At 32.6% G+C, this 24,066-nt stretch overlaps 1 protein-coding gene across 1 annotated transcript in view; it reads right to left on the minus strand.

Annotated features, from left to right (window-relative positions):
• Nucleotides 1-1,145: 1,145 nt before the first annotated feature.
• The window catches only part of LOC100165522, a 65,174-nt gene continuing 42,253 nt past the window's right edge, over nt 1,146-24,066 (minus strand). Inside the window, exons 4-7 of the mRNA XM_001942497.5 lie at nt 21,710-21,850; nt 14,912-15,265; nt 4,667-4,884; nt 1,146-3,488 (exon numbers count right to left, since the gene is read on the minus strand). Coding sequence (XP_001942532.2) covers nt 2,520-3,488; nt 4,667-4,884; nt 14,912-15,265; nt 21,710-21,850 — 1,682 coding nt within the window. The 3' untranslated portion in view covers nt 1,146-2,519. The remainder of the gene's footprint in view (nt 3,489-4,666; nt 4,885-14,911; nt 15,266-21,709; nt 21,851-24,066) is intronic.

The raw sequence follows: 24,066 nt of genomic DNA on the forward strand, positions 1-24,066 counted from the left end.
AAAAAATAAAAAGAGTCAATGTTTATAAAGAAATCCGAAAAAATTGTAGTAGCCGTGTTCGGCAGGTCCTGCAGGGATGTTAAAAACTTGCGATACCTACCTTAAAGAATATTATTATACATTGTTTATACATTTCGGTCTTCGACTATACAAGGACGTGTCTCGGGATTTAGCGGTTCGAGACACACACCTGTTGCACGTGATATCATGCAGCACGCATAGCAGCGTGATACAGTATCGTTGGAAGTCCAAACAGTGAGACGTTCGTGAGGATGACAGCAACACGATTATACACGCGGAGAGACCGAAAATAACGATAGAAAACGATGGAAAACTGTTGACGTTTATAAAACTATCAAACACCGCGAAACCTATACCAAATAAAATAAATAGTACAATGATTTATAAATCAAATGGTCAAATCCTGATTCGACCGCGGTAGTGCAAAAGTCGATATAATGATATCTTAATTTAGATAGGTATATATTATTGTAATAATATTATGTAATACCTCTGGAAGTACCCCGTAACGATGCAAACGGGTTACAACGAAATTCTATGAAATTCAGTGTACTCGATACTCTAGGTCGGGTCGGGTGGTCCTCGCCTATATAACACGGGTTCGACAATTTGTTAGTAACGAGGTAGATAATATTCAATAATCATGGGAGATATGTGTATGTAGTAATATAATATTATACTATAAAGTGGATAGCAACATTGTTTTATTGGTTTATGTAGTACAAGATTAAATGCAATAATATTCGCACAACATTACCGATTTAAACTGCCTCCGTTCAGCGCGACTCGTAAGTCGTTTACAATAGTTATTTACAAAAGACAAAACCCACACTAGCTTACCTAAACTATTTGATGTACATAATATATGTATTTCAATAGCCACTCTATTTATATACATATTATTATATACATATAATCGAAACGACGTAAACCGTGACGATAGGCAAAAAAATCAGAAAAAAATAGACGTCACATCAAACCCGTCTTTATTATATTACTATTATTGTATATTATTTTACACCTACATTATAATATTATTACATTATTAGGTATAAGTATACATCTATACCTATATATTTTGTATTTTTTGTTCAATCGACTATATTATTATTATATTGTACATCTCGAACACCATAAACTATTATTATACGATACATTAATACATATATACAAACATACATTATTATAATCACACCGATCATTGAACCGACCGAAATGAATTAAAAACACATCAAATAATATTATAATAATTGATTTAAATTAACTACTTATTGGGTACACGAGTTTTACGCGTAATAATATCATACAAATAATCACGACTAATGCAAGTTAAAAAATGTTGTACAACACACACGCAACTACGAAAACAATATAATTAAAAAATGTAAGGAGGAATAAATAGCCTAGAGACATCAACAGATGCGCGATGCAGGTGGGCGGGCACGCGGTCGGCCTGTCGTGAGAGGGTGGTGTCCCCCGAAAATATTTCTCCCGATTTCGGTGTAATATTAATATTATGTTGTAATGAGCCAAAACTATTTGGAGCTCTACTGTCGTTGAAAAATCTAATAAACTCGAGCACAGTCAGGGTTGACTAGGTGATGCGATATGCGTATACATTTTCAGGGGAATTGTTGTACCTATAGGTCCCCCGCAGCTCGACTGATTTAAAAAAGAAAACCACGTATCGTAACATTTTATATTGATTGTGCGTTCGCAAAAACTATATTTTCGAGTATATATGCCTGAGTACACCCCCACTCAACCCCACCACACCTCAAAATCAGTACACAGTCGTCGTATATTCGAGAGTAGTTGTAGTCACACGAGACCCATTTTTATGCGACGTACATCGGAAAAAAACTCGTCACGTAGAATTCCCTCAAATATACTTACAAGTCAACCATATACGACCAGGTAAGCCCTCCGCCGCTGTTAATTATAGCGGTTGGAAAGAATGGTATGCTCCCCCCCTCCGACAGTACCCACGGTGTGCCACGCACGTTCAAAAAACAAATTATACAGAAACATTAGAAACGGCCTTTCGTCCGTCGGACTATATAATATTCCTGCCCGTGCAAACGCGCCACGCGGTGATATTATTATCATTTTGTTATACCTACAATTACAACTATTATATTATCGTTAAGTTTACAATACAGAGCGATTCAAAAGTCTCCGTCCAATTTGGGAAAATTCGTACCTTTTTTTATTATTTAAAAATGAACATACCTCTACTGGAGCAGGAACGATAGGCGAAGCGAAAAATCTTTTCAAAACGATCAAGTCTAGTTTACTCCATAGAGCGTTACAATTAATGATGTTCTATACGACCCGGCTAACGTGACAGCTGTCCCAGGACGTAAGGTATTTTTTTTTCCATCTGCGTCCATGATCTCGACTCTATTTCATATCGGCACATTATAAATTAAACTTTTGAATCACCCTGTATATTACGTGCGGTTTTTTGTACATGCGTAACACCTGCGCCGTCCGGCCTACGCCCTGTCCTTGTCGTACTTGGTCAACTGCAACGGTTGCGCAGCCGCCGCCGCCGCAGCCGCAGCCGCTTTGGCCGCGCCCTGTTCGAGGGCCCGGTGGTGAAGGGCAGTAAAGGCAGCCATTTCGCGCCACGAAGCGATCGTGGACAGCACGCTGTTGTGGTGCTGAATGCTGTTATTGTTGTTGTTGCTGTGGTGGTTATTGTTGTTGTTGTTGTTGTGGAGGTGTTGGTGATGGTGGTGTGGGAGGTGGTGATTGTTGTTCGGGATGTCGACCGCTCGTTTCGGGTCGGCCGTGTGCATAACGTGACCGAAGTACGGCGGTCGGTCAGCACCAAATCGTGGACGGGAATGGTGATTGTTATGATGATGATGATTGTGATGAAGGTGGTGTGGTGCCGGTGACGTCAGGGATGTCTTTCCGTCGTCGTCGTCATCGTCGATGTCGCCATCACCGCCGCCTCCACTGCCGTCGTTGTTGTTGTTGTCGTTATTTCTGTTGTGGTTGTACGAAGACGAATTATTGGAACCGTCTCCGTCGTCCATCGGTTCGTCGATGACGCCAACGCCGCAGACACCACCGCTGCCGACGGCACCACCTTCGTCGTCTTCATCGTCCGTGGTCACGTTTATCTCTTCGGACGATTCGGACGCGGCATAACTCTGCTCGATGAGCTGTCGGTGCAAGTGTTGTTGCGGCATCAGCGATCGGAACGCGCTGTTCTCGCCGCCACCCAGGCACCTAGCCACCGCGGCCGGACAGGGCGGACCGCCGACGCCGTCCGGTCCACCGACCGGGCCACCGATCGCACCCGCGACGGGCGACACGACCGGCGGCGTGGGCGTACCCGCCGCCGAACCGCTGCTGCCGCCCGACACGGTCGACGCGGCCGCCACGCCCGACCGACGCGATTTGTTCATGCGCTGGTGCCGACGCCACTTGGCCCTTCGGTTCGAGAACCATACCTGCGAAATACATTGTTATGAATGCACCGTTATAATACATAATTACTATACATTACAGATAATGTTAATATTAAAAAATAATAATATGGTGTAAAGCTATAAAATAATAATTGGGTATGGTATTTATTGCCTTATTGTGTACAATAGACTTTGAATAGGTATTATTGATCATTTGCTTCTTCTGATTTATCAGTCTATTTGTTTTTTATTTTATCAAAACCATTCTTTGTGGTGGGTGATGGTCGAAGGGGAGTATGGGTCAACGAAGGGGTCTCATAATGTTTTTTTAATTATCCAGGAATATAAATTTGTAATGGCTGGCTCTAGTCCATGTGACAGTTACCTATAGGCTATAGATTATAATATTATGTCTTCAAAATAATTGTTAAGACAAATAAAACAGATTGCCTATATATAGGTATTACAGTTATCACTGTACTTTCGAATGGACTCATTAACTAGTTGTAACCGCGGCTATCCTTTTCCAAAAATTTTTTTTACAACGAAATATGTTTATCTGCAGACTGCAATACCAGCTAGGTAGTGCGCTATTCAACAATCTAAAAAATAATCTGTTTTCAGAAAAAAGTTAAATTACTATAGAATCCACTAAATGTTTTTTTTAAAACCTAGAGGCTAATCACGACTGCCGGACTGTTAAAATTAAAATACAAACAATCACGCAAAATATGCAGTCAGTATATTGTATACATGCGCTTTAAACCTAAAATATGTAAAAATATGCAAAATACTATTTCGCATACGCGTAGAAGGAGTTATGCGAAACAAATTTCGACTGAACTCAGTTTTTGGGGCTGAGTTCATATAATATGATGAAATATAAAACAAGAAAAACACTCGCGAATGTATTAAAAGTTCACGGCCTTGCAGTTATGACGTATCTCGCCGCACATCGTGCAGTACCTGATATATATATATATTATATACTTATGGTTGTAATTATGTGGAAATTATATACATATAGTTATAGACTATAGTTCGGTATTCCGCAGTATATAGGTGCATGGTGATTCATCAAGTATGCACTAAAAAAAAAGGGATGAATAGAATATACTTGGTGAACTACCCTATATATGCACATGCCCAGTTTTGTGTATAGATGCGTTTATTTATATGGAAAAGTATAGGTACGGTACAGTAATCGAGAGTCGACTTACTTGGACTCTAGCTTCGGACAAACTGGTCTTGGCAGCCAGCCGTTCGCGAGTGCTCACACACGGGTAGTGACTCTTGTCGAACTCCTTTTCCAGTTCGTCGAGTTGGTCCGGGCTGAACGTGGTCCGGTTGCGCCTGAACTTTGGTTGCTCGGAACCGCTGCCGCTGCCCACGCTTTCCATGTCGTCTTTGCAACCGTCAACGCCTCCGGATCCGTCACCTATATACAGACGAATGGATACGATCATCAATAATAATATAACTAAAGATATAGGCACATAATAGTCAATAAAATATATTTTATTATATACTAGCTGACATGGAAATTCTTTTCTATTGCCAGGATTTTGTGATTATTCAACTCCTTTTGGGTGTAATGACTTTTTAAGTGTAAATGATGTTATATTTTAAATTTCAATTTATAGACATCCCGACCGCCGTTGTCCGTGAGATTCACTTGTAATTAAGGGGTGGAAATCCAAAACGTACTATTGCCAAAATTTACAAAATCGAGTTAGGTATCGATTCTTATGGAAAAAATATCGAAACATCGATTAGTGCCGTCAGAATAGATCAAAATGTACTATTTTCTGGTCAAATTTGCGGTTCAAAATGACTGGTTAATCCAAAACGAACCTTTTCCATACATGAAAATTATATTTAGAAAATCAAAACGTAATATTACAAGAACAATAGAACAATGGATTACGGTGGTCGGGTCCGGAGTAGAAATTTTGCCCAGGACTATCATAATTTTTTTATGCGACGAAATGCCTACGTCTAATTCTCGTCGGCGCTATTTCTGTCGCCTATGTGCTTTTAGACGAAGTGCGTATACAGTAGAGTTAGTATACAACAGGTACTTCTAATACTTGCAGGTATAATTTTCACTAATAAGAGTCACGTTTGTAGGTATTACATAATAATTATAGACTGACTCGAATGTCGACATACAATATTATGTACACACGGCAGGAAGTGCAATTTGATTAGCCGTATTATTATCGTTATCGTTTTGCACTGCAGCACGAACCGCCGCGTGTTCCGGGATGGATGCAACGGCCAGTGTGTTTCGCGCAAAAGAGTTTTGGAGTAAAAACAAAAGGGGAGAATGAAAGAGAAAAAAAAAACGAGAAACACGCCTTTCGTGTCATTTAAACGCATACACCTATATGTATTATATAGGTATAGGTGGTAGCCGGTAGGTACATAATATATAAAGATAATATTTGCAGTATTATAATTATCGTTATTATATATTAAATTAAATATTATAATGATACAAAGTACCCTTGCTGCACAACGTTTCCTTTTATTTTATTCGTATAATAATATAATATAATTGAAATTGCACGGCACCTACCTACATTAGGTACTTATATAAAACATACCTACGTACACCGCTCAGCGGCCATGCCATTATTACTCAGGTATATATACATATGTATTATCGCTATTCTATATTATGCTCACACGTGATATTTACAGCACGCACGTTAATGCGGCGTCCTGAACGTGTTTATATTATTTACGTGTAATTTTAACGCGCAGACGCTAACCTACTTAATATATAATTTATAATTTATATATATTATGTATTATTATAATCGGCCGACGACCGGGTGTGCGCGCGCGTAATTGGAAACGCTAATTCAAATCGTCACCAGAGTACTCGCGCGCGGTAACGTTACTGCAGAGATAATATAGTAATAATATTAAATATCATATATAGACCGAATTTTTTACGTACCGACAGCGTTATATTAATAACATAATATAATATTATAATATTATTATTGTTATTACATAATATTATTATCATAACTACCTACAGGCTACAGACTCCCGTATATAATAGATTATATAGGTAGGTGCAACAGGTCGGTGCGGCGTGAGAACCGATCGGCCTTACTGGCTACACTTATTGTACCTACACGATATATACGCAGCGAGTACGTATGTAATATAGTATATTGAATAAGCGAGCCCATTTATCGATATTATAATCCGCGATGCCGATATCGATTAAATATGTAAACTTATGTATTATTATTATATATAATGCAAATTGTGCGTGTGTGTGCACATTTGCATAATATTATTATAATCGGCTGCAGTCTCGTTTTGTTGAAAAAGCAGGAAGAGTCATATTATCAATAGGCTTCGCAGGTCCGTATAATTATATAGATGAAACATAGAGCCGTCCCTCGGGCCCCCTAAAGCTTTTTAGTATCTAGTATATAGTATTTTAATTTAACATATAGGTATTATTATTGTTTAAAAATGGTTTTGAAACGATTATTTTTTAATTATCAAACATAATGTTAACGAACCGAAATCGCATAGAACTGATGACCTATATAAATACATCCCTATTGAATAATTATATTGCCGAGTGAGTTATAAAGAGCGCCCAGTGTATCGCGTCTGACATGGATTTATTAATAATATATATTACATTAAAGACATACTATATATCAATATATGTATAATCTGTATAGAAAAATTATATTACAGTACAACTTCTCTATAGCGAACATTTGAATATAGAGGAATTAGAAATGTGTACGCTGTTAACGTAGTGGTTATTTTCTCACGTACCTACCTATATTTTATGGTGGGAAATTAAGAAGTGTCCGTTATCATTGTTTGCTACATCGATGACTGTCCATAAACAGAGGTTTCACCATATGTAACTCATTAACAATATACTCTAATATTTTTAAAACTATATATTGGTATATCACTGTGTGTTTGATTAATTAATTTTATTATCAAATGTTATAATGTTTAATTTGTGCCTAACCTTGAAATATACGTTCCGAACATAGTATATATGATGTTAGAAAAAGACACATTACAATTACAAATTTTAAGAGCCTCAAAATAAATTTTCCCCTGATGTCCAATCTGTACTCTAATAGCGTAACGGTATCTACGACCTAAGGGGTTCTCAAAAGAAGGAGATCCATGGGTCCTATTAACTTTACCCCAATCCCCCCCTTCCAATGAAAAATTACATAATTCTCAATTGCCTAGGGGATCTAACAACATACAAATAACCTTAAGACGCATGCATACTGCGCAGATATTATGCACACTGCACAGGTATTTTGAACACTATGAAATATGCATGCGAGTTTTCGACTGTGGAAGATTTATAATATGTTGACTGTAGAGTGTGCGAGCGCAAGATACTAAAAAAATTAAAACAAAGATTAACTCCTGGAACAAAAAAAATGCACTGACTCAGACAACATTACTTTGCATACCTATAGGACATAGATATATAATATAATATATATATATTATTATCAGTGCACGCGATTTGTATTTGTTTTATTTACCATCGAATACGCGCACTTAATTTATAAGCGCGTATATACTATGTAGAATTGTAGTGCCAGTGTACCACCGATATGTACAATTAATTATCTAATATCATGGGAAGTGGGAACGTACTGTTTGAACTAAAAAAAATTCACTCCCCGTGCAGTATGCTATACTTACGTAAGTATCACGTATGTGTGAGATGACTGGCGAGTATACTATAACAATTATGTTACATGACACCTATGTATATAATATTATTTAACATTATATAAACTTTACATTACATTAGGCCGTACATAATATGGTACAGACGTCATGACCAGACCAATATATACGATTAACGGCTGATCGATACAATAATAATATATATTCACATACAGTTAACTGTGATCTGTATTCAGTAAGGACTATCGCCAATACACACAGTGTAGGAATTGATGTGGCTTAGTTCACTGTACACATAATGATTAAATTATTAAATATATCAACACCTTTTATAATATTATTACTGAACTCCGTGAAACTAGACTACTGTATATAGTACTAACATACAGCTATACTGATAGCTACCTACTATTGTACAACTTAATATGCATATATCTATATACATTATAAGTATTATTATTTGTAAGTATTTAGTAGGCAATAAAACCTAATCAAAAACGAAATTGAGTCATAATTATTTAAATTAACATTTAAGATCCTATTATATCTATCTGCCTCTGGCTACGGTAATTATATGTCTACAGGGTCCCACGACTCTACCAGCTCCTTGTATATCTTATATTTAACTGCCACCCTCTGGTTACGTTACAATACCTACAAGTTTTTTCGTCACGAGTTAGTCACTAAAATGTCTTAGGTATATAATTATGTTATATACAATAGGGTCAGCCATCGACGTGTCATATAATGTCTAATTACAAATATACACGTAGTTGAATTATAATAAACATTAAAAAACAATTCACTGTAGATGATTGCTAATCCTAACCTTTCTTAATCTTAAAATAATATTAAAGTATTACCAGACAATTAAAAAAACACGTAATTACCTAGTATTTAAATTTTCGAGAAAGACGGTAAAAATATATGTATTTTTTGAAATAATAATGAAGTTCAGACGACAGTTTACATTTTTAAAACAATTTTATGTCATGCAAAATTTGGAAGAAATAAATTGAAAACAAAAACTCTATAGTTGAAATACATATTATCGCTTGAATATATGATGTAATAATAAATTCCGAAAAACATTAATGCAGTATACACATTACGAAATGAATCCCGTGGTATATCTAAAAGTAATTTTATCCAAATGATAATTTTCAGGTTATTGTGTACAATATAAGTTACGATGAATGACTGTTTTATCGTAGAGGCGTTCATAATATAGTGAATTGAATACGATATTTTGAATGTTTGAAACCAGTTTGCCGGTTTGAATTATGCACGTTAAAATAATACATGATACATTTGTGGACTAATTCGTTTTTAATGGAATTACGGTTTTGAAAATCGCGTGGTTTTAATTTCAAATCGGCCGAGGATTTATATTTTATGGTAAGAAAAAAAAGATTAAAATAGATTGAATTATGCCGAGTAGAAAACTGGTTTAAAATCCAGATGGTATTCTAGACGGTGGACGATTCTTTCATGATCATTCATGCATTTAATTAATATTGTATTTTTTATTTTATTTTTTTAAGTTATTCTAACATTTCTGGTATTTTCTGATTTTATTATTCATGGGAATCTCAACAGATACGATTTCGTCTTGCTTGTTATTATAACATAGATGATAATTCGGCTACTGCATCATGTGTTTCCTTATTATTCGTGACGTCCAAGAATATATTGCTACGTATCACGCTGTGCCAATTGGTCAACTATCATGACGGTAGCTAACTAGTAACTAGTCGAACCGATATGCTTAATGAAATGATCGGTTCAAAACGATCAACACTATCATAATCATATAATTATCATAAAATGTGGAGTAATGAGTATTATATTATTATAACTTCGTCATGGAGATTCGTGCAAATACTCACATCGATCAACTTTTATAGAACTTAATTAAGGTATTATACCGGTACCAGTCAGTAATACGGGAATAATATACCATGGTTTTTAGACCTATATAGCTCGTTGGTATTGAAACATAATCTCGCGTACATAATAATAAAATAATATTATTGCTTAAACGAATGGGTTCACTCTCCATCCCTCTCACTCCCAGGCCGCGCTGTAAAACGCACATAAGATATATAACCAAGTCAAAGCAAACTTGTGTTCGTGTGGTGAAAAAGAATTTTTTTCTTCACAGGATTTCAAAGACACTAGAATTGCCCGCCGCGATCGGTCAATTTGTCAACAACCGGTTGCGTGATCCACCTTTTGAACCACTGCCTATAATATTATTTATACTTGCATACGCGAGACGCGTTATATACATACATAATAATATAATATAAGTGTAGATACCTACGCTGTGCCGGTCTTGTGTGCAGTGTGCAGTTGCACGGGCGAATGCAACGTGCAACGGCGTTGTTATTATTATTACATTATTTTATATTGACAAAATTACAAAATTATTTTTCCTTCTATATTTGTACCTTATATGCAATAGCATTTAGTATATTAAGTTATTATAGCTCAACAATCGCGTAGTATATAGAATTAAAGTTATAGTTGAGGTTTAAAGATGATAACATGTGGTGATATACCTATATGTAAAATATAAGAGAAAAATAAAACCATATACTTGGTACGTACAGAAAAAAAATACAATCATGATATTATAAAAATTAATTATGAAAATAGGTCACGATAGTGTAACCCGCAAACGTGCAACTGACTCTAATTCAGTATCACGTTATTCCACATAGGTAATGCAAATCAAAACAAAGAAATATAATCAGTGAGAGTATTTTATTTTGTACTACGTTATTATATTATATTATGTATATCTAATATGAAAACTGCAGAGCACTGTCATGTATAAGTATAATATTAAATTGTTTACAACTGTACTGAAAATAAATTTAAATCTATAGATCTTTATAGTGATAAAAGTGAAAATGTTAAATAAAAACTTCCTTTTTTTAGTTTATATAAATATATGATAACAATTAAAGTCTCTACAACATTTAGATTTTAAAATATTAATACTACTTGGCTATGTTGTTGTCACAAGACTACGAGATCATTTGAAAACCTTACTACACTGTCTAGTACACTATAGGTACTATGACAATAGCGATCGGAATAATTCCCCCAATATGTATGTTGGCTAGTTGCAACGGATGTATTGATGACGAATAACAGGACGTAGTGTGTATAAGTTCCACCTTTCTGTTATTATCGGATTTTCTATTCCAACCCAAGTATAGGTATTAATTACCAACGATTAATTATAGTCTATAGATACGAAAATATCGTTAATTTCATTAAAAAGTATTTTTATATTTGGTATTACCAAATTTATTAAAAATGGTTATAATTATAATAATTTTATTGAATAAACGTAATAATATCTATAAAGTGTTATGTGTTTTTATGTATATATAATAGTAGTGTTATGTTTTAACCAGATAATTTCAAAAAAAAAGTAAAAAAATAGCCTGGAACAAGTGTTAATTATTTATCAAGTACAAATAATAGTAAAATTAAATACATTAAAATTGTATTATATATTATGTATTGCTAATAACTTTTGTTTCCTTTTCCTATAATACAATGCGATCAAAATTTTTATAAAAATGTTTCATAAATTAAACCATTAAATTGTATTTATCTCTTGTAATAATATCGTAATCTAGAAATTAATTGACAAAATGCGTCAAGAATCGAGCGTTGATAATTGATATTGCAGATAAATGATAAAGCTTATATAGCACTGAACGATATAGGCTGAATAAATTAGTACTATTCTAATCACTATTGGAAAATAAATTGGAAATTATCAACAATGTATACTTATATTATCTATATTCTATATAATATTATTTATAAATGAATATTTGTCTGTCTGTCTGTCCATTATGCCTTTCTAAACGGCTGGTCCGATTGCGATGTAATTTGGTACAGAGGTAGACAAGACCAAGGGTAAATTCCGATCCGAGTCCAATCCGGGGAGGTGCTCAAACAGGGATTTTGAAATTTACGATGAAAGTTTTGTTCATAAATGGTTGCTATTGGTTTTAATAATAATAATTATTATTAATGCGATAGGGTTGGCGCAGTGGCACATCTTATATATTCTATATATTTTAGTACAAAATGTATGCTCGAACCACGGTTTCGGTGGACCAATTTTTTTGAATAGTTTTTACATTGATTTTTTTCTAATTTTTCCTTTTTAAATTTTTCTTCTCTATCTCTATACATAGGTACGAATGTTTGATTTTTTTTTATTCATCGGATCTTAGTATGGTTAGGTTAGGATTTTGTATTAATTGGTTGTATTAATCCGCCATAGCTAGGTTGAATTAAGTAAAAACGACTAACTTGGTATAACTTTGATACTTCGGACTTTATAGTGTTAAATCATACACTAACCACACGGGGTCCACGATCTACCATAGGTAGATTGCCTACCTGATAATATACTGCTGCAAATCTCAGTCACCAGCCGAGATGGCTATACATTAAAATATAATATAATTTACACTTAAAAAGACATTGCTTCCTCAGCGTGTTACACCCAAAAGGAGTTGAACAAACAGAATATTATTTTCTTTATAATCAATTCCAGAAGGTTAAGTACAGTTAGGTATATTTTATTTTATTTTTTAATAAATACTTAATAAATAATAAATAACTACTTTAAAACAAAGACATTATATTGATTTAAGTATTTTGTCCGGAATTTTTTCCTTATGGACTTTATTCATCATATTATTCCTATTCTAAGTCATTTTAACTATAGTACATCAATATTTAATATAATATTAAAGAACACTCACAATTTTGAGGATATACAAATCCCGCCTACTCGTGATATCCTCTCGTAATGTAAAAATAAACAAATATTTAAAGATAATATAACGGACTTAATAATGAACATTGAATATATAAAAAATAAACGATAAAAACGGTATAATGTGTAACGAATATATGAGTACTTAAAAAACTGCATAGCTATCTGATTTTAGAACTCCATTTTACAAACAAATTTGGATACTTACGTCATTTTTGTTATAGGTACATATTTTTGTTTTTACTTTTATTTTAAAAATGAAAGTCATCGATTTTTGCACGGAAGGAAATGCGTTGTGGGCGTGGGGGGAAGCAGAGGTTGGGTCCGTAAACCGCAATTTATTTTTGCCCTCCCCCTTGAAATTGATGCCGAGTACCACCTAATATAATATGACCGCGCTTTACTACGGATACTTTTGGCATTTTGTTATAATTGTTTTGGTTTTACTTTTATCTTAAAAATGAAAGTCATCGGTTTTTGCACGGAAGGAAATGCGTTGTGGGCGTGGGGGGAGGCAGAGGTTGGGTCCATAAACCACAATTCATTTTTACCCTCCCCTCTTGAAATTGATGCGGAGTTCCGCCTAATATATTATGACTACGCACGAGTTACGTACCTATACAATATATAAGCCTGTAGATATTTATTATAACCAAACGATATATATAACGGTTAATACAGGGTCTTTCAAATTTTGCATTACAAAATAGTGGTGGGGATGTCATTCAGTTCATACGCGATCAGCATCAGGGATGGATCTATAAATTAAACAAGATGTTGTCTGCGGAAACAAACAAGTATATAGGTACCTGCACGATCGCCATTAGACAATAAATAATAATACTATATTTCGTCGCATTAAATTTAACAAAGATTCAACTTTCAATGAGAAATCTACCCCCAAGTCTAAATCAAAAAGGGGTGATAAGTGATAACCATCTTCATTATATATAATATATATACACAAGGATGTAGGTACTCGAAACTATATTTAGAGGGGAAGGGGGATTGAACCCTTAAAACTTATAAATTAAGAACGTATGACCTATGAAGTTACTTTCATAACCATTTTATGGGTATAACTATTTGGATAGGCACTGTTATTGTGCAGTCGTGTGTCCCAGTCGTGATAATTATTATTGATGCGATTATAACTAAATTCAATTAAACTGGATCAAGTAAGTAGTTAGTAGTTTCGAAAAAAATATGTTAACTATTCCAACTGTGTATCACAAAATTTGGACCCCCGGAAGGTACATAATAATATTATAACACATTTTAATACGCATATATTATGACGTTAAAGCATACCTAGTAATTATATTGTCATTAATAATCCAATAATATAGGTATAATATTAATTTGTCGACTAAAAACCTATGGGGTTGAAGCCTTTTACCAATTACAAAATAAAAATATGAATTATTTATGTGCGCTCTTGTACATTAGTAATTAGTATAATGGGATAAAAGCGCATAAATAAATGTACGTCTTACCTTCTACTTAGTATTGAAATTGATGCCACTAAATACTGGTCTACAGGAGTGGATAAATACATTGTATGTTAAAGGGAAAATATTTTAAAAATCACATATAAATATTGAAATATACCACACTACCACAAAATGCAGCCACGCAGGCATTTTTACCCCAACCCAAAAGAAAAACTATATAATATCATAATGTGAAAAACAATATTTAGAAAATGTATAGACGGGACATTTTAATTTACCAATATACAAGCAGTGATGGACAACTTTAATTACATATTTTTTTTAGTAAAACGCATAAAAAAAAATACGTAGTGCATTCTTGGGCCTTTTGATCCACAGTCCCTATGTCTTCAAATAGGCCTTTTCACCTCTACCGGTCAACTATATAGTATAGGGTGTATTGCGTGGTATAATATATAAAGAACTCGCGTACTCACCTAAGAGCCTGGGCATGAGATCTCTGGACGACATTACGCCGCAAGGTTGATGGGCATTGATCATTTGCTGCAGTGGTGTGTTTTTGTTGGACGCGCCGGACGGTCCGTGGTGCATCGGCAGTCCACCAGACGACGATACTGCTGCGGCCACAGCGGATGGACCGTCCGTGGCCACGCCCGGCCACATGCCGTGTGGGTGTGGTGGCCACGGGAAAGACGCGTACGGGTGCGACACCTGGTACAGCCCGTACCCGGCGGCCCGCGCGAACTCGGCCGCGGCCCTCTCCGCTGCCCTGTTCCGCAATATCCGGTTGATGCTGCTCACCGATGGCGCCGTACCGTTCGTGCACACTCCTGCAAACATGCACAAGACATTGCCGTTCAGACAGGTGACAATATAATAATATTTTATCATGCCGTGATCGACTTAGAATCATATACACGCGCGTGGTATCTATACTCTATATAGTACATCAGTGGTTCCCAACTGGTGGTCCGCGGACTCAAGTGGTCCATGTCCAAGTCGGACATGATAGGTACATGTATATATTTTATTGCTACGAAATGGTTAGGTATATTATACGATTAGTTTTTCATTTGTATATAAATTTATACCTTTACCGATTGCTATCTTATGTTAGTATAGGTACCTATATAAACACTGCAATTTTGTAAACAAAGCATTTTCTCGTTCGATATAAACATGTATAATTACATGTTATTATATTATTAACCATCAACATTTTATGTTCCATTTTTCGTTTGTTGGAGTGAAATTTAAAATGCCACCGAAAAGGAAAGACAAAGACAATAGTTGTTATATTAAGTTCATATATTTTACCAATATTGCAGTCAATATAAGAAGATAGGACCACTGCAGTGCAGAGTTTGGGATAAGTAGCAATTCTAACCAAAATGGTCAGTTCTAAATCAAAGCGAGCAATTGTAAATACACATACAATCAGTACAACAAGTACCTAAAATACGTGAAATAATTTTTTCACCCTCATAATTAAAAATACGTAGGAAAGTTTTAAAAATTTCTTAGCGTAATCTATTCAACAGTGTGTGTGGTTTGTATTACATCCTTCAGTAATGATGCACTGAAATTAGCAACGCTTGAACAACATTTTAAGACGGTTCAGCCAAAAATTGAAATGTAAGTTGCCTATCTCTTGGATGCATTCGTCCATTTAAATCAACTAAGTTTGCAACTGGAGGGCCATGGTAATTCTACTAGACTAAGTAGATAACGAGTAATAATATCGTCGCTTAAGAACTCTAATGACAAATCTCATTTTTCCCAACTTTTCAGGCGGAACAAAAGACTGTTTCATTGCTGGGATGTTAGTATTCTTCTTTTGTAACTTTAAAGTTATAAAATACTACTTTTTCTCAATCGGGTTTCGTTGATTTTGATAAAAAAAAAAATGTCAAACTATTATAATATATTTGTATTGTTTTTTTTTTTTTATTCGTAAATATTTCAAATATTAAGCTGGTAATAAATTCTAAGAAGAGAAAATACCAAAATATTTGTGAAAATATTAGTTTAAAATGTATATTAATTATTAATATTATCAAGTATAGTAATAAAACTATAGAGGAAATAGATACCTACTATGTTTGATTATTTTAGAATTTTATAAGATGCGTAGTTATTTATTATATAGGTTAATATTATAGCCATTTATAATGTTAATTCTTCATTAAGTACCTATTCGTTTACTATATCTACTCTATAAGCCATCACTTTTTATACGCGTACTATATTATATAGTTAGTATAATAATAAATAGATTTTTTTTAAATCTTTTATTTGTTTATACAATTTTTTTTTTGTTAATAAATATACGAATATACCTACAAACAAATGTTTTTGAAAATATTTAAAACTTGGTTTTTTTACTACAACCAACGATTTACATTACTAGGTCGTGGACATTTCATGACAACCCGTAATTCATCGGTCGTATATTCCAGACGGACCTCTCACAAAGGAACACTTTGACTTGGATGTTTGGAACCGGCCGCTGTAGTCGTGCAACTCGAGTATGTGTATATTCATGTTATTATTATATACTTATAATATATTCTGCTCAACAACTGTCTATTTATAGGTAGTTATATTATTCCCTTCATATTGCAGGTGTACCTATATAATATGGTTGCGTAATACAACATTATAGGTACCTATACTATTGTTTAGGTTGACATGTGCCACCGAATCGAGCCCACACACGATCTAAATGATTTCGAACGATATAGAATAATGTGTTATGCGTATTACTATTGTAGGTACCCGTAGAGTGTAGTCAACAAATTATAAGTGATATTCCTTCAACGGTAAACAGTAATCATCTCGAAAAGTGTTATAGTTTTCGAAAATATCCTCGTATACATTCTGAATTCATAACAAAACATATTTTTTTTTAAATGTTTTTACTTTATAAAACATATAATAAAATGTTTCTAATTTTCTTTTTCTTTCTAATTCTAATAATTCCTATTATTAGTTTTAAATAATTAATAATAATAATATTGAATTTATTATATTTAATAAAATCTACTTATTTGCATGTAATACTTTTATAAGAATCTTACGTTAAATTGAATATCTAATAATAATAAAAATATATACATATAAATAAATGTAATAGGTAGGTGTAATAAACTAAAACATATAGATTTGTGTTGACAGAAAAGGCGTGACGGTAAATTGAATAACAGGTGTACCTATAACATATTATTATACTTAACCAGTACATACCAACATATGTTAAAATGTTTATGGCTGAATAGTATAAATTTATAATGACATTTAAATAATAAAAATAATTCCTAAATAACATGATATAGTTATCAATCAGATATTATCATATGTTGGTACCTATATATTAATAAAATTATAGTTGTTTAATTTCTTTTATAATACTTCATACAAAGAATGCTTATCGACATTAAATTTGTCCTCAAATTATTGATAGTTACCTATTATTTTGTATCTTACCCATCCCACTAAATATAAATGATCCTTCACTAAAACAAATGTCATAATATTATAATAATATTCATAGTGCATGGCATATATTTTATACCATGATCATTTTGGACCAAATTTTAATCTGATAATATATTAATAACTTGGCGAGCATATTGAATTATTCCACTATTTTTATATACATATCAGATAAACATAACTTTAATAATTTTGTACCTATGACAGTACTATTGCATACCATTGAAATACTTAAAATAGTCAAATAAAAAAAAAAAGTTTGGAATATATTAAAATTATATAAACTATACAGCTTATATGTATAGATATGCAAAATGTTAAGCACTTATAATTTTCATTATTATATGTTTTGTAATGTTTTATAGTTATAACTTATTGCAAATAAGTACCTAATTGTCATAATATATTTTTAATTACATTTTGTTTAATATAATATTATCTTAACTCATTATCAAGAATTAAAATAATGTACCTACTTACTCATAAACATGTAACTCGTTTCATATAAAAATGGTTAGTGTAGCAAAGATCTCTAAAAATCCGAAAAAACAATCATTATAGAACTAGGTATTATAATAGTATATCGTATGTAAATATATTTTAAAGTTTAATTATTTATAAAATAAACTTAAGTTAGATATTTAGAAAGTAAAATTAAGTTAGATATTTAGAAAATAAAATTTATAAATTAACTTTATTATAACAATCAATAGAAAAACCTTATAAAATGTAAGTAAATAACAAAAATTAACAAATTAAATATAAAAGGTACGACATTTTCATGAACAATATTTTTTCCAAAGAAGAATCAATAAATTACTTTACATATCTAAACAAAGTTATGCCGAGCTTAAGTACACTAATCTGATAAGAAAGCAACATTATTTTTTCTAAAAAATCGGTGACAAATATGAATTGTGAAACAAAATGGAAACAATTCTACTACATTATCCAATCAGTCGACACAATATTCATGTTTCTAGAGACGATATCGTGTATACACGAAAGCGATATATGCATCTAAGAGTTTCTGCTTTGTTCTTGTTCTCGGCAACTTTTGTTTATTTAGTGTGAACAGATGTTTCTACGCTCTACATACTACATTTTATATTTGAAGATATAAAATTAATTCATATAGGTAATCGTTATTATGTCTCATATTTATGTTGTTCAAAAAATGTATTATATGGATTCAATTTTTGTTATATCGTTTTTGATTTAAATTTCAAACGCGTAATGTGGATTGCGGTTTGTGTGATAAAAGCGGTCTAATAATCATACGAAAATTGGCCCGTTTAAAGCGATAGAAATTGAAAAATTATAGAAAATTATAAAAATGATAGTCGTCGCTGGTAAAGTCAAATCGATCGAATTTTCACTAACTCGCTCTCTCTTTGATCCGCAATTTATCGAGATGTACCTATATATACCGTGTAATACCTATTACATTTTTGTAATCCTCCCGGTCATTAAGAAACGGTCAAAACGAGCACAAGTGAGATAGAGAGAGAGAGAGATAGATACAGAGTGATACAGAGACAGTGTTTGAGCGAATGAGACGAGAGAGGATTTTGACGATTCAAGTCCATTCAAGTGAACGTTTTCCGACCAGCAGCACCCAAGAAGTAGCTTGTTCGCTGACGTGACTGACAGACGGCACGCCACAATATAATAATTTCCATTCTGTTCGGTTCACACGGAAAACATAATCCTTTTATGCCGTCATGTAATTGGTAAAATGGAAAAGATAAATTCGTTACCCGTTGTTATATATATTTGTCGTCGCCGATCGATTTGACGACTGCGATAATGATGACGACAATAATAGTGGTAATAATAATAATAATATTAATAATAATAATACAATATAAATGTTGAACAACCACTATACACGAGTATTCTGTGTATAAATGACACACACACACACACACACCAACTATTGCCGAGTACACGATGTGTCCATGTGTAAAAGAAAAAATATTATGATGAAAAGGAGATAGAAATGCGCCTTCAAGCCCACGCCGAATTACCGTCGGAGGCGTACAGTGTACAATGCGTACATACGTATATATGGGTACTATTGCCGTACACACGCCGAACACCCATTGATCCCCATGACCAATTTAATTACGAACCTGCGTCTGTGTGATGTCGTTTTTAAAAACGATAATATGTTTCAATGATTCGTTACGAAACAACGTGAACGTAAGATAAACGTCGACTTGGCGAGTCACGTAGGTACCAGACTATAGAAATACATAATATACAATATTATTATATAGGTAGGCAGGTATAGGCAGGTACCTGTATATAATATAATATACTTAAATTATGGGCATATTATGTGCCTAAACATCTATGATATCGTCCGACAATCGTGACACGTCTACGGGTCGCTAATATAATAATAATAATGTCGACAAATGCGAATACACGTAAACACGTAGGTAGGTCGCAAACGTTTGTAAATTATGCAGCTGATCTGTTATTTTTCAACGTTATAATAACGCCATGTCTTACAATACATATTTGTTTCGATTTATCGTTCAATTCTGTATACCTAAGTATAGGTACACTACTGCAATACCTAGGTAGGTATACCTAAACCATTTACATTTGAATAGGTAATGTCTTCACCCAGCTGCTTATGGTGTATTGTTTAACACATTATATTTTCCGTTCAATGTCCCTTTAAAGTATTTCGATTTTATAACGTCAGATATAATATTATAATGCACCTACATTGTGTGTGTGTCTCATGTAACGGGATCAGTAGACAATAGCAGATATTTAATATTTTAATATTTTAAATTACGCACAAAAACTAGTGTAATGCTACATAATAGTAAGCTTAATTGTTTACAATCATCATAATAGGTTAAAAACGAATCCCCGTTTAGTTATTATATATTTTAAAACATATATCTGTAATCTGTATGTTAACTTTTCATAAGAGTTAAAAATTGTGCAGTGAGTTTTAGATAAAATTGTTTCAATATTATTATTTTAGTTTTTTATATATATATATACATATAAATATCAAGAGTATGACTACTTTAAATTCATTCTTATGGAACGCATAAAACTGTGTTTGAAGTTTTGTATACATTTAAAATTATTAACAAGAGGTTCAAATTAAGTGAATGAATAGGCGCAGACAAAATAGCGGTTAACAATAGGATGGTTCGTTTTTAGACCCGTGCTCTTTTTATTTTTACTCGTTTGGTCTGTAGGTGTAATTATTGTAAAATAAAGACGAACATTTTTGTATCAGAGTTGAAAGAAAATACCTAAGTGTTAAACTTATTTGAACACAATTCTATGTGAATAATAAATAAACCAATATAAATCGATACTTGTTTGTGTTTAACAATTTCAAGTGATTGCTAGAATATTTAGTTTTTTTAATAACAGAAAATATGATCAGTTAAAAAATATTTTAAAAACAAGAAGTTAGACGATACTGTCAAATGTAATCATCAACTATTCTTATAATACATTTTCACAAAATCATAAAATGTAAAGCTAGTAAGTAGACAGATATTATATCGATAATTGTAGTGGCTATTATAAGTAGTCGCCGTAATTAAGTGATCTATTCTCATTCGGTTATTAAAATAATTACTAATCTAATATACATAATATTAAAATATTAAAAATATATTATCAACCACATCCATTTATATGGATCAAAAGACGATGATATTCATTTTGTATCGATTGTATAGTTTATATAATATTATACAAGCTACATACTACAATAATGTTATTATTATTACCTTCAGATATGAGCTTTTCGCGAATTTCCCACGCGAATATCGTTGGATTTTCTCGTTTGTAGAATTCAATTTTCGATACGACTGCCGGAGTGGCAACCTTGGGTTTGCTTCCACCAATCAGTCCGGGAGGTCTAAGGGTTCCTGCAGATAATCAACAACGAAAAGTCAAAAAACGAACATTATATAATTTAATATTATGGTTAAACATTTAAAACATTTCCAGTACAACGAAAACAAACGTTTAAATTATATTTATCGAATCGCGTTCGATAGGATTCTTACGAGTTATGAACTTTTGATATATACATTATACTATTGAATAAATATATAACTTTAAGCCAATCTACAACTATAGATTATTTAAAAAATATAGGTAAGTTGAGTTAAATTGATTGGTAGCTAGCATTGTAAAATTCGTGTTTATATTTAAATAGTACGTCTATTGTATCGTATATTATGATTTTATGCCATTTCAAATTTCCACATTAATTAATTGTATAAAATAAAGAATAAAAATCGTTTATAACAAATACATTATCATACCCATTCAATTTTTCTATAACTTTTAATCGATTTCCACTTAGGTATTAAATTATATTTTATAAGTATAATAATTATAATATGTCATATTCATAATCACGCGCGTTGATACATGGTTTGCTGAGGAAGGCAGAAAATATGTAATATTATACTTTTTGGCGATTTTTCTGGCATACAACTACCTATATATTATAGCTGTGTATGATCAATAGCATAACCAGGGGGGATTTAGTGGATTAAATCTAATAAAAGCCAAAAAATGCATTGAAAGCTTTTATATCATGACGTAACTAATTTTCTTCTACTTATCTCCAAATACCAGCTACACTTCACGTAACTACAGTGACCGGTAAAGGGTCATTTTTTACACTAAAATGTTTAAGACATTAGAAAGTAGAAACACTAATAGAGAAAACAGATTGAATAATTGAATAGCTTATAGCATTGCAAAATATTTATCGTGAAATAAACAATGGAAATAAAGTTCTTAATGAATTTACTAAAGACTCCAGAAGAATAAAATTTATATAATTTATAATTTAGATACAAATAGGTTCGTAAATATGTACCACTGGTTATTAAAAAAATACATAGATTAAGATTTAAAAAAGCTTTTATATTTTTACCTATTATTGTACTAGGTACTGTGTATATAATAATTAGGAATAATTTACGTTTACAAATATCATTATCCGGATAATCAAATGTTTATTATTCAATTAGGGCACAATAACCGGTAGACGTTTGGTAAAGTTGGTAAGGTGCTTGGTCCAGAGTGCTCATATTACACGTCATGTCTTAACATCAGATTTGTTTACCCCCCCTCCCCTCCTCTTGACTAATTCCTGGGTACGCCACTGTGTGTAATATATATGCTTACCTGTACTAGTGTACTATATAGTATTAATCATAACTATAACGTCCATATAACTATAATATATTATAACTGTAACACAATTAATCAAAGTATTTTTTTTATAAAAACGTATATTGTATTTTAATATTACAATATATTATTATGTTCTATTATCCGTAACATTACCATTATTATACGTCAACAATTTTGTAGGTACCTATGTATACATATCAGATAATATATCATATGATTTTTATGATTTATATGCATATAATAAAACAACAGAACAAAACGCAAATCGTGATCGTTGCACACGAACACATGTTAAGCTTCGAACAAAAATGTCAGCTCCTCCGGTGGCTACATAGACGGCTACCGTTTGCAGCGAAATTCGATAACGCTGAAGTGGAATCGCGCGCTCTCTGAAAACATTGCGACGCAGAAAACCATCAATGCGCTTCAGAGTGTAAAAAAATGGGCGCGTGTAACACACACACACACATATAATATATTGTAAATGAAAGCCGACACCGAGATATTTTTTGAAATCATAATGCTATTCAGACTTTCATTCCGTAGAAAAAAAAATTGACTGAGTAATAAGTTTTTTATTCTTATTGCCTATAATAATAATGGTATAATATATTATATTATTTAATGAACAGTTTAAATTTAACAGACCGTTTGACGTGATATTGTGTACCTACGTCAATGGTTCGTATTCATATTATATTATAATATTATACACAAGAAGCCATATGGAATCATGAAACAGTGCGTCGATATAATATAGGTACTCCGTGTAACTATACTATTATTATGAACGTACAATAGTTAAGAATCGGTGTTCGTACGATAAGTAGGTATAAACAAAAAAAGGCTTTAACACGTCAAAAAGTTTTAGTTAAAAAAAAAAGGTTATTTTTTTGAAACTAGTAATAACATAACTACTAGTTAGTAT

The sequence above is a fragment of the Acyrthosiphon pisum genome, chromosome X (genome assembly GCF_005508785.2).
Source record: "Acyrthosiphon pisum isolate AL4f chromosome X, pea_aphid_22Mar2018_4r6ur, whole genome shotgun sequence".
NCBI lineage: Eukaryota > Metazoa > Arthropoda > Insecta > Hemiptera > Aphididae > Acyrthosiphon > Acyrthosiphon pisum.